Below are 24,507 nucleotides of genomic sequence, written 5' to 3' on the forward strand. Positions count from 1 at the left end.
AGAGCATTTTATACCTAGAGCATACTTCTAAATCAGATGTCAATGCATGATAGCTCTACATTAACAAATCTACAAGAGCATATGGAAGCAAATTAAATTGAAGCATGAGTAAAAGGAATTATACCAATGCTCAAAAATTCATCACACTCGAAAAGGAGGAACACTTCATGAATGAAACCCTAAAGTCTTTATTGATATTTCTGAAAGTGTACAAAGCAGCAGCGCTTCCGCAAGCACAATAGCTAGTAACAATCTTATACAATGTGAGAGCCCATGGCTCTATTATATAAAGAGTTGGGAGCAAATCCCAATGAAGAATGACAATGACAAATGGCGTTGGAGCCAATCCCAATGTAGAAGTGATTAAACAAGTGACATGAGGTGACAATCCCAAAGAGAAATTCGAATTTGTTGAATGGAGCTCCAATGCCAAGTGTAAAAATCGAATTCTGACAAGTGGACATCATTTTCTTCTTCCGTTATGTGCCAAATTCGAATTTTTTGGTGGAATGACAAGTGTATATGGGTAGTAACCAGTGTTGTTAAAATCGCGATTTTATCGGAAAATCGCGATTTTTTCGCCCAGCCGATTTTATCGCGATTTTTACACCAAAAAATCGGCAATTTTTTCGAAAAAATCGCTATTTTTAGCGAAAAAATCGCAGAGGGCGCGGGCAGCGGGCTTTTAATAGGCAAAACACGATTTTTTTTATGTCATTTTGCTGTCTGCGCGCGGAGGAGGAGGAGAAGAGGTGAGGGAGAGGAGCTGAAGGGTTTCCGGCGGATTTGGGAGCGAATCCAAGCGTTTTTAGGAGGAATCCAAGCCAAGATCACCAATTTGTCCGTAAAAAAGGTATGTAGATTAATTTTTTTTTGTTTTGCTTCTATAAAAACTTTGTTTTTCATTGTTTTTAAAGAATTTTTTGAAATTTTTCATTGATTTGGGATGGGTTATTTGTTATGACTATGAGAACCAATTTTTTATTTTTATTTTCTCATTTTTTTTAAACATTGTTTATTTTTTTTGAATTTTCATTGTTTTTTGGCATTTGGTTGGGTAACTTGGGTTTAGAAATTGGGATTTTGGAAATAATTAACTTGTAATTTTGTAAATGCTAAATTGTAATTTGTATTTTGTAATCCTAAATTCCTATTTCCTAATCCTTATTTTTCCATAGGTTTGCAAATTCAAAAACAAACATGCCAAGGAAATTGGATCCTTTCTGGGAATATGGTGACCCTAAAACTCCGAATGATAGACAAAACTTGTATTGCAAGTTGTGTGGAAAGGAAATATTCGGGGGGGTGTACAGGTTGAAGTTCCACCTTGCACAAATCCCTGGACATGATGTGGGGCCCTGTCTAAATACAAATGCTGAAATTATCCAAAAAGCCATGAGAGCATTGGGAGAATTAGAGCACACTAGAGAGGCCAAAGAAGAACTCAAAAGGCAACTAAAAAGGTCAGCTGAAGGAAGTGGGCCAAGTGGCACTGGTTCTACTGCAGCGTCAGTCAATCCGGTAGCTGCATCATCATATTTTGTTCCTCGAACCACACCTGGTTCACAACCAACTATTGGTTCAATGCTAAAAAGAACTGAAAAAGAACAAGCTGACAAGTTGATGACAAAATTTCTCCTCTGGAGTGATATTCCTTTCAGCATTGTAAGGAATAATCCATTTTTCCAACCTACTGTTGATGCTATTGCCAGTGTTGGCCCGGGGTACAAAATCCCTTCTCTTTATGATTTCAGAGGCCGGCTTCTTCAAGATGAAAAGCGTGACTGCACCCAAAGATTGGAGGATTTTAGGGCATCATGGGCACAAACAGGATGCACTGTTATGTCAGATGGTTGGACTGACTAAAAGGGGAGAACCCTTATAAACTTCTTGGTTAGTTGTCCCAAGGGGACTATGTTTATCAAATCTGTTGATGCAACTGATCAAATCAAAGATGCAAAAACTTTATGTGATTTGCTGGATGTGTTTATTTTGGAGGTGGGTGTAGAAAATGTTGTCCAAGTCATAACGGACAATGCTGCAAATTATGTTGCTGCTGGTAGAATGCTTATGGACAGGCATCCTGCTTTATTTTGGACACCTTGTGCTGCCCATTGTATTGATTTGATGTTAGAGGACATAGGGAAAATTCCCTTTGTCAAAGAGGTTGTTGACTCATCAAAAAGCATCACAAAATTTATTTACAACCACACATCTGTGCTTAGCTTGATGAGAAAATGCACCAACAACAAAGAGTTGGTGCGCCCCGCCATTACACGGTTTGCGACGAGTTTCATATCTCTTCAATCCCTCTTGAATTCTATGTGGGATTTGAAGAGAATGTTTCTTTCAGAGGAGTGGCGTGCTTCGTCAATGAGCCGCAAACCAGAAGGAGAGGCCGTCTGCAGAGTAGTTTCATACCAGGAGGACTTCTGGGCGGGAGTGCAGGAGGTGTGCGCTGTTACAGAACCTTTGGTAAAGGTTCTTCGGTTGGTTGATGGTGAGAAGCCCGCAATGGGCTATTTGTATGAAGCCATGGATAGGGCCAAAGAAGCCATTCGGTCCTACTATGATGACAAGGGAGATGATGGGTTCCAGAGACAACTCCTTCTATGGAACGTCATTGATGAGCGATGGAACAACACACTCCATCGTCCCATTCATGCTGCTGGGCTTTTCCTGAACCCTGCATTTTCTTATGCATGTGGGTTTAATTTTGATGTTGAGGTCGTGGAAGGATTATTAACCTGTGTCCAGAAGATGGTGAGATCTTCAGAAGAACGTATGGAGATCTCTAGACAAATTGAGCAATATAAGTTGTCAGGTAGCTTATTTGGCTTTGAGATGGCTGTCATTGATAGGACGGTTAAAATGCCAGGTATTTTTTAGTTTGTAGTATGTACTTTGTAACTTTGTTTCAAATTTCATTGTTTCTTCAAATTCCATTTTTTTCTTATGTTTATTTAAAATTTTATTTGTAATTTTGTTGTAGACGCATGGTGGAAGATGTATGGTGGCAGAGTACCCCTTTTGCAAAATCTTGCCATACGCATCCTCAGCCAAACATGCAGCTCCTCGGGATGTGAGCGCAATTGGAGTGTATTTGAAAAAATACACAACAAGAAGCGCAATAGGTTAACACTTAAACATTTAAAATATTGCAAATTTCCAAATAAATTTTTGAATTCATTAAAGTTTTAAACAATATTTTTTTTATAATATTAATTATTAATTATTAATTTATTATTTCATGAACTTTGTACAGGTTGGAGTCCCATAGACTTAATGACATGGTCTATGTCTACTACAATCTTCGATTGTGGGTGAAACAACTAGAGAAGACACCTGATACGGAAGCCATCTCATTGGATGGGATTGACACCACTGCTGAATGGAGGGTTGAGACCGAGAGGCCTCTCATGGATCCCACTGAGGATTGGTTAGTGCAGGATGAGGGGGAGGAGGAGGAGGAGGAGGAGCAGGAGCAGGAGCAGGAGGAGGAGGTGACACCGCCTACCCGGGCTACCCGGGCTACCACTACCACCAGTAGAGGACGTGGTCTCCGTCCACCTCAGCCTCCTGTAGCTGCGACTACTAGTTCTTCAGCTTCTAGAGCACGTCAGACTCCACTGCCATTTCCACCAGCACAGGCACCAGCTTCTACATCTAGAGGGAAAGAGAAAGCTGTGCCATATTCTCGCAAGAGGGGCAGAGGAAATCAATAGGATTAGACTTTCATTTTATTGTATATGACATTATGACATGATGAGATACATTATCATATTTTTTGTTGATATTTTGAGGCTGAGTTGGACTTGGGACTCAGGACTTACTATTCAGGACATGATTCAATGTTATGTGTGATTTTAGCGCTAGAAATGATATTAAACATCTTATATATTAGTTTTTTTATCATATTTATGTGTCAATGTATTTATTTTATGTTGTAGATGGTTTAGATATTAAAAAAATTGAAAAAAAATGAAAAAAAATGAATATTTTTGTGCCAAACGATTTTTTCCCGCTTTTTTCCGATTTTTTCCCGATTTTAACGATTTTTTCCACTTTTTTCCCGGCGCCGATTAAATCCCGATCACGCTTTTAACAACATTGGTAGTAACCCATGTGGGGACAATTTCCCACAAAAATCTCCATCAAATATTCTCCCAAATCCTCTTAAATGTGCATTAACTTCACAAATTCGAATTTCCGAGCAGCTTTTTCATTTAATGTTAGAAATTTGATTTTATTTGAGAACATGTCCTTTCCTTGATTTTCGGAGTTCACATCACCTTGGGACTTCACTTTAACTCCTCCATAATTTTCCACCATTTCCACAACATTTAGCATGTGTGGATATTTATTTTTCTCTATTTATTTAATTTCTGGCTTAATTAATTGCCAGATTTCCCACTAAACTTAAGAAAAGTGGGTTTTGAGGGTCCAAAACACAATATTAACCCCTCAAAGCGTGTTATAGTAGAAAGTTGAGGGTGAGAGGTGTAATTTTGATTACTCATACCCCATACAACTTCTCTAGACTACACTTATTACAATTTAAATACAATTTTATTTGCAATTTTTGACCTGTGGGAAATCTAAAAATTTAAAAAATGACTACTTAGACCTAACCAAATTCCACAAATTTTTTTGTGTGATCTAGTATGGTAATATACATCGACTCTAGAGACTAAAATGTGTCAAGAGTTCAATCTTCAAACCATCACCCCGGCTTTGGGGTAAAAAGTGAGTGAAAAAACCTAAAAAATTATCCGCCTTTGAAAACGAAGGGATAATTAACCAGATAAAAAAACACTCCAAGGTGTACTCGTTTGCTGATCGAGTCCCAACATCCTAGGCTTGTTATAAACTCAAAACTCATCATTACTAGTATCAGTGATTACAATTCTCCGTAGGGTGTGGAATCTGGGTACAAGAAAGACGATGAGAAGATAGAAGTAGAGTTAAAAAACTTTGTTGACTGACGATATTTGATGGTACAAGTGTCCTTCGGATCATCCTTGGGCATGGAGTTTTCATATAATCATTAGGTGCCACTCCAGTGGTCAACATGACCAAAGCCAATGTTTCCTCAGAAGTAGGAAATCCAGGCAGTTCTCAGCAAATGGAACAACAAGAACATGAGGGGGATTTGATTGAGCCTCCCACCACTAGTGGTAGAACCAACAGGGAAATACGTCAGACACTGAGGGATGCAGAGGAGTTTGTCGGAGCTTCTAGAACCGAGAAGAGGTAGCGTAGACAACCTGGTAGGTACCAAGCCTTGGTAGCACAAGTTGAAGAACCCTCCAGCTTTCAGGAAGCCGTACAACACCAAGTTTGGGTGGATGCCATGGTAGAAAAGTATAGTTCTATCATGACGAATGATGTCTGGGAAGTGGTACCTAGACTAGAGGATAAATCAGTTGTGGGATCAAGGTGGATCTACAAGATCAAGTATGTTGTAGATGGTAGCATAGAGCACTACAAGGTTAGGTTCGTGGCTAAGGGTTACACACAAAAGGAAGGAATAGACTATGAGGAGACCTTCGCCCCAGTAGCCAGATATACCTCTATCAGATTCGTTATATCCCTAGTAGCTCAAATGGGATGGGAGATTCACCAGATGGATGTCAAGACAACATTCTTGAATGGGGTGATAGAAGAAGAGGTGTATATAGAACAACCCGAAGGCTTCGAAACTCATGAAAAGAGAACTCATGTATGCAGGTTAAAGAAAACCCTGTATGGGCTCAAGCAGGCACCTAGAGCATGGTATGGTCGGATTGATAGTTACTTGCAGCAGTTGGGATTCATCAAGAGTGATGTTGATCCCAATCTCTACTATCTAATGGTGGAGAATGAGCCACTTATTCTGGTATTATATGTGGATGACTTGTTTCTAATAAGGTCATCTAGGCTCATAAAGGACTGCAAGAAGAATCTTGAAGCAAAATTCGACATGAAGGATATGGGGTTAATGCATTATTTTCTAGGGTTGGATGTTTGGCAGAAGAATGGGGAGATCTTCCTTGGGCAAGGAAGATATGCTACAGAGATTCTGAAGAGATTCAAAATGCAGGATTGCCGACCCATGGCTACGCCCATGACCGCCAACTAGTAGAAAATAGATGCATCAGGAGACAAGGAGGTGGACCCCACCTTGTACACACAGCGCATTGGGTCGCTTATGTATCTGGTCAACACTAGGCCAAACATTTGGTTCGCTGTCAACACCCTTAGTCAGTTCATGGTGGAACCGAAAAGGGTGCATTGGGCAGTGGTTAGGCACATTCTTAGATATGTGCGTGGTGTTAGAGTCGGTCTTGAGCCCTCCATCAGCGATCAAAGCTCTTTGCATTTGCATAAGTAGGTGTCTCATCAGTGTCTTGCATTCCATTAGGCATGCCATAACCCTGATGGAGGAGCTGGAGTCTTTGTCCCCCTCTTGGCACTGCTGGATTAGCTTGTTTCAGTCATTAAACTTTGTCATGGTTATTTGTCTATTGTCTTGAGATCAAATTTTTAGGTCTAGGGTTTTTGGTCAAATTTGTTTTCAAGGTCATGTCTCTGAAGGTCAATAAGTGCCCAGCAAGCCAGAGGGATGATTTTCAAAGTGTTTCTTCGAAAGATTCTATCTTGTGCAGATGATTGTAAAAAATTCAAAATGATTCAAAGGACAACATATAACCCTGGCTCCCTTGTCAAGATCCCTCAGATGCTGTCCCTACAAAAATTATCAAAGAAAAGCATCAAATCAGTCAATTTCAGGACAAAGGAAACCAAGAAAAAGTTAAGTTTATAAAGTGTCAAGGAAAAACATTATAAAGTGGGTTTGGGCATGAAATTAATTCAAATAAGGTTATAAAAGCCCCAATCTCCCTCTATCAAGCCTCATTATGCATCCAAAGTGATAGAGCAACTGATTGCAAGACAGTTTGAGTGAAATTTGTGAGCTTGACAGGGGCGCGACCCGTCAGGCACCCTCCGCTAGTGCAAAATTATAACGGGCGCGACCCGTCAGAGGCGCGCGACCCGTTGGGTGAGGCGCGCGACCCGTCAGCGCCCTCTTTGTAAAACCGCCTGAAAATTCACCAAGGAGCCACAAATTGCCAAATTTTGCAAGGTAGGCCCTCCATCATGAAAAATTATTGCTTGCTACAGTTCAAGAAGATCATGATTGTATTTTTAAAGGTCTTCATTTGCAAGTAAAAGTCTCCATTGTGCTTTTGGGCTTAAAGTTGTCAAAATGCCAATTCATGTCACCATTTAGCTGAGTCTATCATCATTCAGAGGGTTGTCATCATCATGTCAAGTTCCATTGGGTCATGTTACACCTTATTCATGCTTCAGTTGCGCCTAGGCAAGGTCTTTTCCCTCTCCTAGGGTTTTGAAGGCAATTTCTCCTGGATGGTCAAATCAACGGCAAAACTTGTATCCTGATGTTCATACACCTTCCCCTATCCTTAAAGTACCTTATTAAATGCTTCCCATCACCGAGATTCCCCAAATTCCTCATTTTCGCTCAAACCCTAGTTTCTAGCTACAACTTGGCAATTTTCTAGGTTGGGCCTGTGTTTTTCCCTTTTGGACCCCTTCCCCTCACTCAATCTCTGGGATTCCACTTTCCCCTGCTTCCTAACATCCCTCCCCACTTCCAAAAATTTCCCCAAGAATTTAGAAGCCCCCTATTCCCTTCATTTCGCTCCATTTCGACAAAATTCCTTGTTTCACACATTGGGACAAGTCGCACTCAAATGATGTTCCAGAGCAATAAAAGATGAATTTTGGAAAACTGAGAGAGGTTTTTGTCCACAACATGCCAAGGAAGAAAAACCTCCTTCACTTTTTGCACAGGTGTCATGGTTTTAAAGAAATGTCAAAAATACCGGCGAGAACGAAGGTGCTCCAAGGACGGTTGGCCAAAGCACAAAAACGAAGGAAAACGCCCGATCCACTCCAAATTTTGGCCAAAGCCTCTTTGACTGAGCATGGTACCTTATTGGGGACTCCCAGCCCAAATTTCAAGAAATTTGGAGAAAATTTTGTCAAATGTGAATTTTTTGTGCAATTTGCAGGTTTTTCCCATTAACGGGTCTCACCCCCCGCGCGACCCTTCATCATGGCAACTCCATTTGGCAAATACTCAGCATTTCTAGATTTTTCATGCAAAGTTACATATGCCCATGGATGGACTTGAGATTTTATGAAGTTTTGGGCCTCCAGAAAGTCAAAAAACTAGCAAAAAATGACTTTCTGCCACTTTTTTGAATTGCAGAAAACAGTCTTGGGAGATTTGATTTTTGACAGGGCAAATGAACTCCAAATTCAAAAATTCCAGTTGGGTTGGAAAGTAGACTCACAGACCTTTCCAACAAGCCTACGCTTGCTCAATTTGGACACCTGGAAGTGCCCCAAAGATGGCTCCAAAGGCGCGCGACCCGTCAGGCAGGGGGGCGCGACCCGCCAGGCAGATTTTTCCAAAATGCACTGTACAGCTCAGAAAAACGCAGTTTGACTCAGTTTGACTTTTTGGGGTGAATTATGATTCTCTTTGATGTAATTATTGTACTTTTAAGACACTTTTACTCTTATGTAACACTTCTAGAAGATTCATTCATGAAAAGGGTAAATATTAAATGAATGAATTGGTTTCCTAGCTTATAGAGGCAAGTTGTTTTGACTGCCTAGTTTGTAGTGCTTAATTTAGAAGTAGTTGAAACAGCTCCTAGGATAGTGAGCTCGACCCATGGAGGCAGGGAAAGAGGTTAGATCATCTATATTATGTATTTTCTTGCTCATTTTCATGGTTGGACTCTTGACGGAGAAGCTATCATTGTATTATTTCACTTGTATCTCTGCAATTTTTGGCTAAGGAAGACCAGGGTTTTGCAGTCCTTTTTGGGATTCTTGTGGTTTCATGTATTGATGGAGTGCTTCTTAATGTACCTGTAAGTGTGTTATGTGATTCATCTCCTTTCTTTCCTTCTGCATATTAAACAAATGAAGTGTTAAAGTAAGAATTCATGCTTGCCATGCTCTGCTTTTAAATTTGTTTAATTTCTATGTTTTCTACTGTTTAAGGAGAATTCAAAGTATTATTTGCTCTCCTTAGCTCCTCACCGGTCTTTTTCATCCACTCACCTCAATCAAAGGCATCAATACGGTCTCCTACCTCGCCCCAAAGAACCCCCTGCAGAAACTGTGTCAAATCCCCGCACCCAAAATTGCAATTCTTCAATTTGCCACCAAAAACCCAAAAAACCCCAAATCAACCTTTTTAATCAGTTTACTAGCCTAATATCAGTGTTACCTTGTTGGTCATCTCATCCCATTGAAGATCTGCCAAGATTGACCGGAGAGAGCCTTCTCCTGCCCCGTAGGGCTAGCTACGAGGCTAAATGGTTTGATGTAGCCTTGAGGTTTACCTTTCTCAGCCTGAGGTGAAATTTCAAGATCAATAAAGAAACCTTCATCTGCTGCACCGATTTTCTCACATTGGGTTTTTCCAGGGACAATTGTTCAAAAATAATTGTCATTGTGATTATATTTGTGCTAGTATTTTTTCTTGCATTTACTTTCCACAATATTTTAAATGTGAAAGTTGTAGTAGAATTTATTTCGATATTTGCTGTAGAAACACTGTGAATAAGAAATAATAAGTAGAAGAAATAATATCAGTGACTGCAGTTGGATTTCTATTTAGAAATTTTCACACTTCTCATCAAGCAATCATCAAATCAAAAGCATGAAGATCAATGACACCATAAGTAGGCACTCAGCCAGGGCTAAAACCCCTAAGAAGGGGAAAACCCATTCAAACTCTTACACTAGTAGATTCAAATCAAATTGAGACAAACCAAGACCTTAGACTAGACCAATAGACCTTCCTCACTCCACCAAGTCAGCGTTCCAGGATAATTATCAAACTTTAATAGTCTTCTTCAAGTCAAACAACTTCAACCCAACTTCTTGCCCTCGTACAATTATGAAATTTTAGGCCTTCCTGCAACCCATATGCTTTTGCACGTGTGGCAGTAGAGAGAGAATTTCAGCTTCCTATTTGCTTGACAAAGGTCTCCTTCTTCTTTGTTGGATTTTTCTCTTTTTTTGCATTTCGCTCTCCTTTTTGTCTTCTTGCAACTGCAAATCGAACTTGCTTGAATGTGTGTCTAAATAAGGTCGAGTAGATGCCAATATATAGTCCTTTTGGGTGGTCGAATTCCCCTAATGAGATTGACTTGTCTTCTTTGAGGCCGACTTGGTGGAGGAGGCCTAATTGACTTAATATACATCAAAATAATTTTCTTTCTTAATAAATAAAGCCCAAGAAGGGTCTACTACATGATGACATGGACAAGGACTCTTGACATAAACCCTAGAAGCCTACAATGGAGGCTTTGACCTATTAATCATTGACCCAAGCATGAAACCCATGCTTTAATAAGTCAATTTCTTTTACAATAAAATTCTTTTTTCTTTCTTTTGACAAATACATTACATTATGGCTGAAATATCATTATGAAGATCAACACTAGTTACATTCTTCAACACTCCTCCTTAGCTAGGGAGGTATTCATACTTACATATATACAGAGGTACATGGAAGATCTCAAAATAATATGCTCTATGAAGAGATAGCACACGCAGTGCTACAAATTAGATATTTGACCAAGGTATCTAACCGAGTGGGACTAAGGTGTGTTCCAAGCTTTAGCCACTCTAGGTACCATCAGAGTTTAGCTCTAACACCAACCCAAGGATCTAGGTGCATATCCAAGGTCAGAGCTCCAAGACCAACGCCACCCTCCCTACTTTGGGATCTAGACATCATCACAAGCCGACCAAATGTCCTCCCAAGCATCTTGTCGCCCCAAGATGCTTCATCTCTCCTTATCAACTAAACCAAATATATCCAACAATCTAAGTATGCTTCAACATTCAATATTCTTATGGAGAGATTTGCACAAACACAACCCCAATTAGTAATAAACTTTCACTATACATATTTAACACAAACCTTTAGGGTCCTTAATCATTCTGATGCTGCTTAGATCATCATCATATCAAACACATCTAGTCAGAAGCATTACTTCAATTTTTCAGCAGCGCCAAACTCAACCTCCACTTGTTCCAAAATATCCAAGTCTTGTTCACAACTTTATCAATCACGTATAGTGTTGCTTCAACTATTCTCCAATTTCAAACATCCTCATGGCCTTTTCATCGAGTCGTTCACTTCTCTTCAAGCTCCCTCTCAACTAGGGAGATATACCCTTTCCTTTATCCAAGTAAATAGGGGACAAGTCCATCAACATATCTTATCCATCTATTTACACAAGCTCTTCCTTTTTCCATCAACAATTCATCGAAGAATTTAGTCCTTCCAAAACTTCATCATGACAACACGATTATCTAATGAAGTTTAATGTCATTGAGTTTTTAACAAATCCATTTTTCCATCATGCTCCATCGTCATCATCAAATTATTATCAAATATGAGGTAAGCATTTTCATCATCTTGAAGACTATGTACTTGTAAACTTTCAACAACAAGTACAACCAAACACAAATATATATGTACAAGAGAATGAAGTCAAACATGTCATTATAATAGGAGCATAAGAAATTAGATTTTTTGACATTCAAGCACTGGGCAGCTGCTCATAACCTCCTTGATCCTGTCAAAGGCTCGCTGTGCTATATCTGACCAACTGAATGCCCCCTTCCTCGTCAGATCTATCAGGGGTGCAACAAGTTGTGAGAAACTCTTGACGAACTTCCGGTAGTAAGTACAAATGCCAATGAATCCCCGAAGTTCTGTCACGTTCCTCGACTCCGGCCAATCTCTGATGGCCCTGATCTTCTCCTTGTGGACTCTCACAATGTCCACCCCTATGATGTGTCCCAAGTACAACATCTTTGTCAACCCAAACTCACACTTGGAGAGCTGGCATAGAACTGCTACTCCTCCAAGATGCGCAACACTGTCTCTGGAGATGCTCCTCCCAAGTCCTGCTGTAAATGAGAATATCATCAAATAACACCAACACAAACTTCCTTAAGTCACTGCGGAAGATGTGATTCATGCAGGACTGGAATGTAGCTGGGGTGTTGGTTAGCCCGAAGGGCATCACCAAAAACTCAAAGTGCCCATAGTGACACCTGAAGGCGGTCTTGGGAATGTCCTGCTCCCTCACGCGAATTTGATGGTACCCAGATCTCAAATCAATCTTTGAGAAGAACCGTGCTCCTCTCAACTCATCCATCCTGGGTATGGTGTACCTGTTCTTTAGGGTCTTCTTGTTCAGGGCCCTGTAGTCAATGCACATCTTCAATGTGCCGTCCTTCTTCCTCACCAACACCACGGAAGAAGCAAAAGGACTCGTGCTCGGCCGAATGTGCCCAAGAGCCAGCAACTCCTGAATGGCCCACTCAATCTTATCCCGATAGGCCTTGGGATGCCTATAGGGGGTAGTAATCACTGCCTGTATGCCCTGCTCAAGCTCAATGGTGTGCTCAAACCCCCATTCCGGTGGCTGTCCCGGCAGAATCTCCCCAAACACTGTGGCAAACTCGTCAAGGATGGACTGTATCTCTGCATGCACCGTCTGCCTTGTAGTCCCTGCCTCTGATGCACGCAACTCCACTGCCCACTCTACGTCTCCCTTTCCGAAGACTGCCTCCATCTGATGAGTCGAAACAGTCTGAGGCGGATATGTGTGCTGTCCCCGTATCTTCTCATGCCTCCCTGTCTTCTCATCATCCCACTCCATCTCTAGGGCCTTCCAATCTATCGTGACCTTCCCCAGAGTGATAAGCCACTGAACACCTAGTATCATGTTGGTGTCTGGAATATTGACCATGAAAAAGTGGTCAGTCAGTGTGTAGGTGCCCATCGTCACTGATAACTTTGGGACATAACGAGCACACACCATGGTCTGATCTCCTAGGACCAAAACTAAGAAACCATCGAAGCTCTCTGTCTGTATACCTCTCCGCTCAACCATCTCTGCATCGATGAAGTTGTGGGTTGCCCCACTGTCAACCAAAACTGATACTCGCTGGCCACGTACTGTCCCCCCGTACTCGCAGCGTCAAATACTTGGGAACTCCTCGTAATGCTGCAAGGGCCCCTCTGGTAGGTGCAAAAGTTGCACCACCTGCTATTGGTGGTGGAGGTTGCAAAGGATCCCGTGCGGCATGACTATCTCTTGCCTCCACATCATCCTCCTCATCCTCTTCCCAGCTACTCTCGGAGAAGACCTCAATAAAATGTGCTTTGCCAGCAACACATCTATGTCCTGGTGCCCACAGCTCCTGACAGGTAAAGCACAACTGCTTCTTCTTCAGCTCCCTCCTGGCATCATCATCAATCTGTGCTCGGCCGAGATTCCCCTTTGGAGGCGAAATCCTCACATCCTTCCCCTTAGGCTGGAAAGCCTGTCTCTGGGGGTGAGGTGTCCGGGTCTTGGGTAAGGCATCCTGTAAGTCCCGGGTCCTGCTAATAGCATCCTGGAGTGTGGCTGGTCTAGTGGATCTGACTAGACTCTGAAGTGGCTCTGCTATCCCCTCAACAAACATGTAGATCCTCCGTGTCGCGGATAGATCTGGCACCATCACTGAAACCCTCAAGAAGTCTGCAATGTAGGTCTCTGGGTTCCCGGTTTGTTTGAACCTCGTCAACTCAACAAAGTGCTGTTTCGGGTCCCCCCGGTCAAACCTCTCTATCAATATGCTAGTGAATTCGACATAGGTCGTCACTGTGGAGTGTCCGAGTGTAACCATCCCATGGAACCACCAGTCCTGGGCCTCACCATCCAAATGTAATGTCGCCACCTTGATGGCCTCTGTCTCCGACATCTGGTTAAGCTGGAAATAGATGTCTAGCTTCTCCACCCAAGACTTTGTCGAATTATTTGATGAGCCATCAAACGTAGGCAAGTGGAATCTACTAGCTGTGCGGTTGGTGTCTCCATCATGATAATGCTGGTATCCTCTGTGATGGTCGCGGGGTCTACTATCCTGCTGGAGCTAAACAAAGTCTCTGAATGAGAGAGCATCCCTGAAACCCTGCCCATAGGCCTGGTACTCTGCAAAATAATCGCCCATATGACCGGGCTTTGCCTCCTGCTGGGCTCCGGCCCCCGTGTCTGCTCCTAGGAAAGTGGGCATGGTAGAGCGTGTAGGGGCATGTGAGGCCATCTATTGAGTAGTATCACGCCGAGTGGCACCTTGCTCTGGAAAATGGTGGGATGTACCCGATCCCTCACCAACCTGGAAAACGCGTGGGTTCTCACGCTGTCTAGCCTCCATCGCCGTGAATCTCTGCCCCATCACCTCGATCTGTCTCGACAAATCTTGCACTGATTTGAGGAGCATGTCTGCAAATCTCTTCCCATACTCATCTGCCATCGGATCCTCCTGTTCTGCATCTGCCATAGGCTCCTCCTGTTTTGTGTTCACCACAGGCTCCTCCCGTTTTGTGTCCACCACCCGAACACAGTCTCCCTCTCCGTAGGTGTTCTCCAAACGACGCTCAATATCTTTGTATTTCCTACCTCTGTAACAGAGGTAGGGCTTCTCCCTCGGTGTCATAGGCTGCTAGCTCCACAGGCTGAGCCAGATCTATGCTCTGATACAACTGTAATATCCCTTATCAGGGGTATCCCTCAAACACAAGCAAACTCCAACCAGAGATGGACTGGAAGGGCGTTTACCAGATATGTCGCCTCTGAAAAGAAGACGAGATCTGGAGGCTACCTGGCCCTTTCCAGACTCTGTCTAAGAGTATAGGAGAAAAACACACAAGTGGTATGGTGTTATATACTTAGGGGGGGATAATATGGGGTACCAAGGGAGGTACCCAAGGTAATAATGTAATATTGGGATGGGCCATAGTAATAAATAAGGTGGTTAACCCATATCATGTAAGGGACCACAAGTAGTTAATAATAATGTAATGGGCCCATGGTATTAGTTGATGGTATGGGGGAACCATGGTAATGACCCATGGTATTGTATGTATGAGGCCTATATAGAGGCTAGAGACTCCATATCAAGGAGAGTCAAGGATTATTTTATGTACAGGCATATGGTTTGTGGAGTGTTCTCCTTCCTTAAGGAGTGAATGTATGGTGTTGCCCTACCTTAAGGGTTTGATCAATAAAGAATCATTTCATATTATTTCTGGGTTTATTTGCATTATCTTATATTTTCTTATCAGATCTATATTATTTCTGGGTCCGATCTATAACAAGTGGTATCAGAGCTATAACAAGACACTTGTTATAGCTCTGATACCACTGTCTTGTTATAGCTCTGATACCACTTGTTATAGATCTAACCCAAAGATATTATGATAATAGAAATAACCCAAGAATAACAAGATAGAAATAGATAGAAATGCTTCTTTATTGATATCAAAACCCTTAAGGTAGGGCGAGACCATACATTCACTCCTTAAGGAAAGAGAACACTCCACAAGCCATATGCCTGTTCATACAATAATCCTTGACTATCTTGCTTGACATGGAGTCTCTAGCCTCTATATAGGCCTCATACATACAATACCATGGGTCATTACCATGGTTCCCTCATACCATCAACTAATACCATGGGCCCATTATATTATTATTAACTACTTGTGGTCCCTTACATGATATGGGTTAACCACCTTATTTATTACTATGGCCCATCCCATTATTATATTATTACCTTGGGTACCTCCCTTGGTACCCCATATTATCCCCCCTAGGTATATAACATATGGTAGTTGGGAAGCTCAAAGAGACAAAAATAACAGTAGTGCAACATACAATAATGTATACATGGAATATAAGCAGATACTCGAGAAATGCAGAGAGAAATGCTAAGCCATTTTTTTATACTGAGTAATGGAAAGAGTACAAGAGGTGATTAGAAAGATAGCACCTCGACTTGCACAAGGCAAGTGAAGGAATACACTTAGAATGGCAAGGAAATGGCCTCTCTCTGAACTGCATCCAAGGTGCCGGAGAACTGCTGTGCTGCTGCTACTGCTGGAATCAAGTGAGGATTTGGGGCTGGTCCCCTCCTCAGAAAACGCTGAAACTCTAGAATCAACCTCTGCTCAATAAACTCAGAAAAGCCCAGAAAGATTTTCTAAAACAACTGACCCCCGAAAATCACCCCCTTGAGGATCTACGCTATCCCTCAAGGCTCTGCGCTGCCCCTAAAGAGAATCCTCCAAAACTCTACCTGAGACTCTGCAAAAATCCTCCAATAAGCAAGCGCTGATCCCTTGCTCAATCACCAAACTCAAATCCTCCACATAAACCCAATTCGGAGCTCCTACCAAAAGAGACTACATCCTCCCCTCTCAAGACTGCGCAGTCATCAAAATGCTCAGTTCCTCCTCAACTCCAGAGATCGCTCCTCCTGCAAAATACTGATGAAACTACCTTGCCCAAGCAGGCACTCGAAGTCCCTCGGGGCTAAGGGTGAGATCTCTGAACGGAGACACTCGATGCACTAAACAGTGCTGCAGACAGGCTAAACAACCAGCGTGTTCTAAGTCGAAATGACTAGCTCAAATGCAACATAATCGAATGACCAAATGAGGAGGCTCCTCTCTCCTTTATAGCATTGGCCTCTCTCAAAACCCTAAGGCCCACCTCGTCCAACGTAGCCTCTCTCTTGCCACGTGCTCCTTCTCTATCTGCGCAGTCCCTCCAAGTGTCTACGAGGGCCCCCTTCTCTACGTGGTCCTTTGGCCCCCCTTGGCTCCCCTTTTAAGTTACAATGTTGTGCTATTAAGGAGTGGCTTTATTCAAAAAGTGAGTTATGTCCCCCTTTCCTCACCTTTTTATCTATTAAATAACTATAGAAGGCAAAATTGAGCAAAATCGAATATTCCAATTAGCCATGGCTAATTAGGAATATTACATTCTCGCTGGAAAAACCCACATGGGGGAAAAACCCAACAACCTTTTCCTTAGAGAAATTCTTCATTTCAACAAGAGACACACCCAGATCATAGTCAACAACAAGGTCAAACTGACCAGCTAAGTACACTTGGTCAAACCCGGTCCAACTGCCTCCTAGTTAAGTCAGATACTACCCAAGAACTTCGACCTGGTTAGGTCTGTTAGGGCCGAATTTCAACGTGCTCCTGCATGCAATAAACTCGGTCCTGCAACCTTGGTTTACTTCAGAAATGCGGCCTTATAGTGTCTCAAAATTTTGTCCTTTTTTGCCTCAGGAATTCGTCCTTCTTCATCATAGATGTGCCACTTTTCTTTATTAGAATAGACCTCAAAAATTGCCCTTCTTCAACAGAAATGTGTGTCAGATTTGTCCAATATTCTTCCTCAGACTCTTCCTATATTCTGCTTCTAATTTGTCTTGTTATCTGCCTCAGAAGGGTCTGAGCTTAGTTGAATAGAAGAGATTTGAAATGTGTCAAATGATGGAGAACGAGTGCCTTTATATAGTCTTCTTCCTTGCCGAAGGTGTTCCTCTTTTGTTGGAGTTGGTTTGACCAGGAGGAGGGCCATCTTGGCTTCTTGGAGCCAAAAATTCAAATATTAAAAATTCAGATTTTCTCTTTTTAAGAACCGACATGAAGAACATGTCATCTATTTTCTCTTTTGACAAGGTCACGAAGAACATGCCTTACTTATTGTTTCAAATATGTCAATAATTAAAATATTAATTATGAATGACCATAGCTACAAAATTCAACACTATGAAGACAATTATGGAGCTCTTAGATCATCTTGCCATCAAAGTTGCATTTGTAGGAAAATGCGGGGTTGAGGAAAAGTGCTATTGGATGAATGGGTCGATGGAGCATCTCCATCCATGGACTATCAATCAAATCCCATATCATCATTTGTCCATTACACCTTGGGGTACCCTTACCAACATAATAAGCTCAGATAGTTTCTTTGGCCCTATCCATGGCCTCATACAGATAAGCCATTGTGGGCTTATCACTATCAATCAATCTCAAAACCTTTACTAAGAGTTCAGTAACAAAGCACACTTCTTCCACTCTTTCCCAAAAGGTCATACAGATAAACCATTGCAGGCTTATCACTATCAACCAATCTCAGAACCCTTACTAAAGGTTCACTAATAAAGCACACTTCTTCCACTCCTTCTCGGAAGGAGTCAATATACACAAATCTAGCAATGGCTCTTCCATCCTCTTTGTTGTACAATCATGCCACTCATCATAAACTATCCATCCATGGACTATCAATCAAATCCCATATCATCATTTGTCCATTACACCTTGGGGTACCCTTACCAACATAATAAGCTCAGATAGTTTCTTTGGCCCTATCCATGGCCTCATACAGATGGAGTCAATATACACAAATCTAGCAATGGCTCTTCCATCCTCTTTGTTGTACAATCATGCCACTCATCATAAACTATCCATCCATGGACTATCAATCAAATCCCATATCATCATTTGTCCATTACACCTTGGGGTACCCTTACCAACATAATAAGCTCAGATAGTTTCTTTGGCCCTATCCATGGCCTCATACAGATAAGCCATTGTGGGCTTATCACTATCAACCAATCTCAAAACCTTTACTAAGAGTTCAGTAACAAAGCACACTTCTTCCACTCTTTCCCAAAAGGTCATACAGATAAATCATTGCAGGCTTATCACTATCAACCAATCTCAGAACCCTTACTAAAGGTTCACTAATAAAGCACACTTCTTCCACTCCTTCTCGGAAGGAGTCAATATACACAAATCTAGCAATGGCTCTTCCATCCTCTTTGTTGTACAATCATGCCACTCATCATAAACAAACATTTGCTTCAACTCAAACTGACATTGAATCAAAGATTGAAGAGTAATGAAGTTGGTTGCAAAATGTGTGATTGTAGGATGCCACAACTCCCTGTTTTTGGTGCATCTCCCTATGAGGTTGAGAATGAAAGCATGGTTATATATGAACTTGGGGATGCTCAATCACCTCCTTGATGAAGGAAAGTTTCCCCATATCCTCAAGCATCAAATGAATACAATGTGTAATGCATGGAGTCTAGAGCAATGACCGGTGTCTCCCCATAAGCATCCCACTAGTAGCCACATAATTAACTGCATTATTCATTATGATTTGCACCACTTTATGCAAACCAATCTTTTGGAGGAAGCCATCCATCAACTCACATAACAATGCCGCATCTTGTACATCTGTTGTTGCATCCAATGATCTTATAAACATGGTCACTGGTACCTCTATGACAATGTACCAATAAATTTAGAAAGGTCCTGCCCTTCCTATCTGTCCAGCCATTAGACATCACTGTGCATCCATAGACCTCCCATGACTGCTTCAACTCCGCCAATGTAGAGTTGATGTCCTTCTTTTCTGCTTGAAGGATTGCCCCCCACAACTTCTCTTATGTAGTGCTTTTATACCCTAGGCCAATAACAATAATGGCATGACACATCGACTGCCAAGATGGATTGTTTTGGTAATGCTGAGAGGTAAGTCACTCTAGAAAAGACACCTCCCCACAACCCTGTTTGCTTCTTCCATGTATTTTTTTTTCTTAACACTGACTTGATGGAAGTTTGTGTTCCAAATCCTATTTGTGGAACAAAAAAAATGGGGACCTCTCTGTAGGTGAAGCCATGGATTCCCTCCCACTATTCTCAATGGTACATAGCTTTGAAGATCTAGCTACACATTTGGTCTTGTTTGCAACTGCCTCCTCTTTCTTTCTATCCTTTGCATGAATTGAATCATGCACAACTCTCATAACCTCCGGGTTAGATGCAAGACAAATCGCAACATCATGCCTCGGGAGTTTAGCCAAATGGTATTTCAACCTGCTAATCCCTCCTGTCATATGTTGCCCGCAAAATTTGCAGCTCAATTGTTACTGGTATGTCCCATCTTCAAGTTCCTAATACTGCCAAAATGGGCCCAACACTTTTGGCATATTTCAATGGAAATGGACAGGCCAATAACAATAATGGAAATGGAAATGGAAATGGACAGCTTCATGATTCAGACCTAAGGCACCAAAACACAAGAAATTGGCATTAAACTCCCACTAGAAAAGCATAACAACCTATTCATTTAAAAATCAAACCTCAGGAAAGTTAGATTAGATTATTAGCAATGAAAAATGACAATAAGAGGGTGTATAAAAAACTAAAATCAAGCTTGCTGTCCCATTATAAAAAACCCTTACATTGTTTTATAGGCATGAAACTAATGGCAAAATGACAAGGAACAGAAGCAAAATGTAGTCAAACAAAGAGGCAAGCAAACATGCATGAATCTATGAAAAATACATCAACATGGTGGGATTTAAATACATACCAGTGAATGGAAGATTCAACACCAGTTGGCAAATGAAATTGAACCTTTGTTCTGCCAAAAGATCCTTGATGGTGATGATGATGGTTGTTTAGCTATCTCGACAATCACTAATGTGGTTACCACATGCCCTCTTCCTTACTTCTCCAACAGCCAACAAATACAAATGAAGGAAAGCCGGCCATACATTTGACCTATAGTACATGTTGACCAACGTTGACCAGCCATAACTTGGCCATTGATTGGAAAAATTCCACTTGGGATGCCATTCTCTCATCAAACTGAACAAAGTAGGACCAAGTTGGTTTTTTGACTTCTGGGACTACTTGCATCAGGAATTGCAAGCTACCTTGGGAAGCATGAAAAGTTGATTACTTTGAGACTTCCATGTTGAGAATCATCTGAGGGTTATTGCACCAAGGTCAAAACCACATACAGATTCAATACATTCATAACCATGTGATAAGTCATAGGTGCTCCTGGCATGGGCTGGACTGGCCCCTACACTAGTGATCAGCCCTACAAAAGCAAGCTCCTCTAAAACCATGAGTCCTCAAGGAAACCCATCCAAGGCCCTCCAATCCTATCCAGGAAGAGAGGAGCTACAGATGAACCCAAAGGGACTGGCAATGGTTCCACCAAATATAAGGTCTAGGACAGCTAATACAGGACTTCACATGGGTGTTGCAAGGCTTTAAATTGTGACCTTGGCCTTACAATGATGTGAAATGTACTGAAAAAAATATATGTACCCCTGCTAACATGAGGGGTAACAGTCAATACTAGAATTTTGTTAATTTCCACAGTGGGATTTCTCTGTAAATTATTGTTTAATTTCCACAATGGGATTTCTCTCTAAATTATTAATAAGTATGGATCAGTTAATGGAGGGAATGGGGTTCCTATAGTGCAGTCCAGTTGAGAAGTTTCAGTGATCATTATTAAGGGTAATGCTGCAAAAATGAGAGCTAACATTTTTCAATTGAAATGAACAAAACTGTGAACTATACCTGTTTTACTTCAAATGTCTCAAGTTTACTTTTTCAATTGTCGATGTGGAGTGAATTGCAGTGGCTTTAGTATTTACTTCCAGGGAGACACATAAGTTTTGTTTGTTGCATGTCATTACTAAGAAAAGGAAAATAGGAGGGTATTATTTGTACTACCTTTGATCCACAAGGAGGTGGTACTCTTCAATCAAGTCTTAAAATTTGCAAAGTAGCATTTATTTATTTCTTGTGTTCCAGTGTCTATTAGATGACATGTATGTCTATGTGAACATTTACTAGTCAAAGCAATCTTGCAAATTAATGTGCAAGGCTTATGTTAAGGACATTTTTCCTTTTGAAAATTTTTGGGCTGTTAGATTTGCTGTGCATCTTGATCTGCTTGTGCATGGAGAAAATAGGGTTATTTTTAGCTCTTTGATTTTAGATGCTTTGTTTTCCATTTGAAGAATAGTGCCAAAACATCAAGGATTCTAAAATTATGAAACAAAAATAACTATGGGAAACATCAAGGATTGAGGAATAGAAGTAACTTATGGAACATGAAAGATTCGACAATGATAAAAGAGAACGAAGTCGCACATTTTATTCATTTGGAGTTTTTCTTTGCTGATGAAGATTTTGTGGGCCTGGCACATTTGATCAGTAGTGTCTAAATTTGAATAACACTGCAGGAAAGTTTTTTGAGGTCACTACTTGAGACACAGCTTTCTGATCATGATTTTGTAGCTTCATAGCTGTTGGCAGTGACTGTCACATGTGTATAGTGGAGCATGGATGAGAGGAAATAGTCTGAGTTCTTTTGGGTTCGCTCTCCTGAAAGCTGGAGAACATTTGGTGACTTTCCAGTGCTTTTAAAATCTGAGTAATCAACTTTATATTCTCTGAAGAAAAAGGCGTGTACAAACAAGTTTTTAAAACAATGGAGAACACGCCTACACATACTGGTATGTTGGAACTATTCCGGATTTCTTATTTTTTAAGCTTTATCTTGTTTTATAGTGTTAGTTCTATAAAATGGTTGTTCTATGCATTTGTGCATATTATTGTGAACTTCACTTATAATTAGTGAAGTGGAACATAATACTTTAGATGCAACAAGAATAGAAGTTTTACATTGATTTATTTATTTTTCACATGGAAAATACCTTTATATTCCATATGAGAAACATACATTTTCTCGTTCTCAAGGAACTATTCATTCTCAACAACAAGGATCAAAGCCATTACATCAAAGCTCATCATGTCACTTGAAGGAATTGAACCTGGGTGGTGATGATCCCTATCATTCCTCCCAACCACCCAAGATAAACCCAATTGACAAGTTTGACATTGATTTATCTTTTAATGTAAATGACCTTTGTGGAATTCTTCTTCATGGATGATAGAGGCTATTTAGTCCTAATGGAGAGATAATGCAACTTGCCACAAAGAAGTCAGTAGAATTTTCCTGTTTGGCTGGAATAGAATATAAATTTGTTAATCGTCTGAGGCTAATTGGTCTATGGGACAAAACAATTACATCTCCTTCTTGTATTCCTATACAATAGTAACAAAACTAGAATGGACTTCCTCCCCTGTGAAAACTGCTGACCTGTGCTGATTTATGCATGCTTTTTCCTTGTGGCCATGTTTTAACAGAGTTTCTTTACATGCATAAGCCATACACCAGATGAGATAACCTAATGGATTAAATGGGCTTCAGGGTTTACTGATCTGTTATTTTGGATGATCTGCAAATGTATTGCATAACCTAATGGATTAAATGGGCTTCAGGGTTTACTGATCTGTTATTTTGGATGACCTGCAAATGCATTGCTTTTTTCAGAGTTCATCTCCATGTCAAACTATCACATGGACATTTCTTGTATGGCTTGTTTCTGACATCAGAGTACAACTGTCTTCAGCTTAGCACATTGGCAAGCATTAAAAGAACTGTTTTAACTTTAAACCTAAATGCAGATGTGCAACCCATGTGTATGAATAAATAGGCCCATACCAGTCAAAATGGACTGTGGCCTAAATTGTGGTAAACGACCAATGGCAGGAGTCAGATCCTCCAGAGGTGGAAACTCATAGGTCTCTGCCTGTAAAGTTGGAACCATTAAGGAGGCTGATTCTATGTAGGTAAAGATTAGTGGAAAAAAATGTGTTTAAAGACTTTCTTTTGGCGTGTTTGTTAAAACAAGATGGTTGGTTAAAAAATACTAATTTTTCAAATTAATTGGGGAAAACAATGCATTTTTTTAATACTAGTATAAACTTCCAAACTTATTTCTCATTCATAACCAATCATCCATGTAGATTAGATTGGATGGCCAACAGTCGACAAGGCATTTCACACTGGATATCTTGGGATTTGGTGTAGTAAAAAGGTCTTGTGCTCAAATTTCTAATATATTAGTGGGCATGGTTATTTGTGACTTGTCATATCGCCTGTAGGTGAACTTGGTTATTGTCTAAGGGTTTATGTTTTACTGGTATTGAAGGGTTTACGAGGATATAATAACAAAATTTATATGTAATCATCTTAGTTTGGGACTTTGAAGCATTCTTTAAGAAGAGGCATGCAGGAAAGGACTCTTTTTGGTTGGTCTTAAATGTATCTTGGAAGAATTGTAAAAAAGTGGCTGTCTGTGTCTGTATCTGTCCAGTTTGCACAACACCATGTTAGCAGTGCCAATGTATAAACCCTAGCCTCTCTACAGGTCATGGAGGGCAAGAAAAGTTTGAATTTAACTAAATCTGTAGGCATGGTCATGGCAAACAGAATTTTAGCCAAAATCTTCCAAGTTTTGCCTAACCAACCTGTTGAACCTTATAACAAGGACAAACTAATTTTAAGTGGGATAGCTAGCATGGTTATATAGATAGGGCTCTTCAAGCTTATACATTGCAAGGATAAACCTATGCTGATAAAAACTATAGATTGGTGAACTAAATCACCCTTTTCTATGCAAACATTACATATACAATTATGAATTATAAGCCAAAGTTTTTGACCCCTAGATTGAGCCAAATGTTAACAAATTCGTTGCTCTTGTCAAATAGTGAAAGCTTGCTACAAAACCTACTGGCAAAAGGTGGATATGATCACTTGCTATATGTATTGCAGCAAGGTTGCTTGATGAAACCGTAAGATCCAATTGCTAACATGA

At 40.8% G+C, this 24,507-nt stretch overlaps 1 protein-coding gene across 10 annotated transcripts in view; it reads left to right on the forward strand.

Annotated features, from left to right (window-relative positions):
- The window catches only part of LOC149225130 (nuclear transcription factor Y subunit A-7-like), a 167,706-nt gene that overhangs the window by 36,415 nt on the left and 106,784 nt on the right, over positions 1-24,507 (forward strand). For 5 of the 10 annotated variants that reach the window (XR_016247636.1, XM_089376934.1, XM_089376936.1 and 2 more), the window contains exon 2: positions 22,024-22,296. The exons of 1 other annotated variant lie outside the window; for it this stretch is intronic. Coding sequence is in view for 6 of the 9 variants with exons in the window: in XM_089376934.1 (XP_089233060.1) it covers positions 22,272-22,296 (25 nt within the window). In the remaining 3 variants the exon portion in view is untranslated. Of the gene's footprint in view, positions 1-2,992; positions 3,135-3,265; positions 4,155-22,023; positions 22,297-24,507 lie in introns of those variants that run through there. 4 more of the 10 variants (XM_089376933.1, XM_089376931.1, XM_089376935.1 and 1 more) reach the window with 3 other exon arrangements.

The sequence above is a fragment of the Pinus tabuliformis genome, chromosome J (assembly GCF_031772625.1).
Source record: "Pinus tabuliformis cultivar Carrire ecotype Pingquan chromosome J, CPIR1, whole genome shotgun sequence".
Classification (NCBI taxonomy): Eukaryota; Viridiplantae; Streptophyta; class Pinopsida; order Pinales; family Pinaceae; genus Pinus; species Pinus tabuliformis.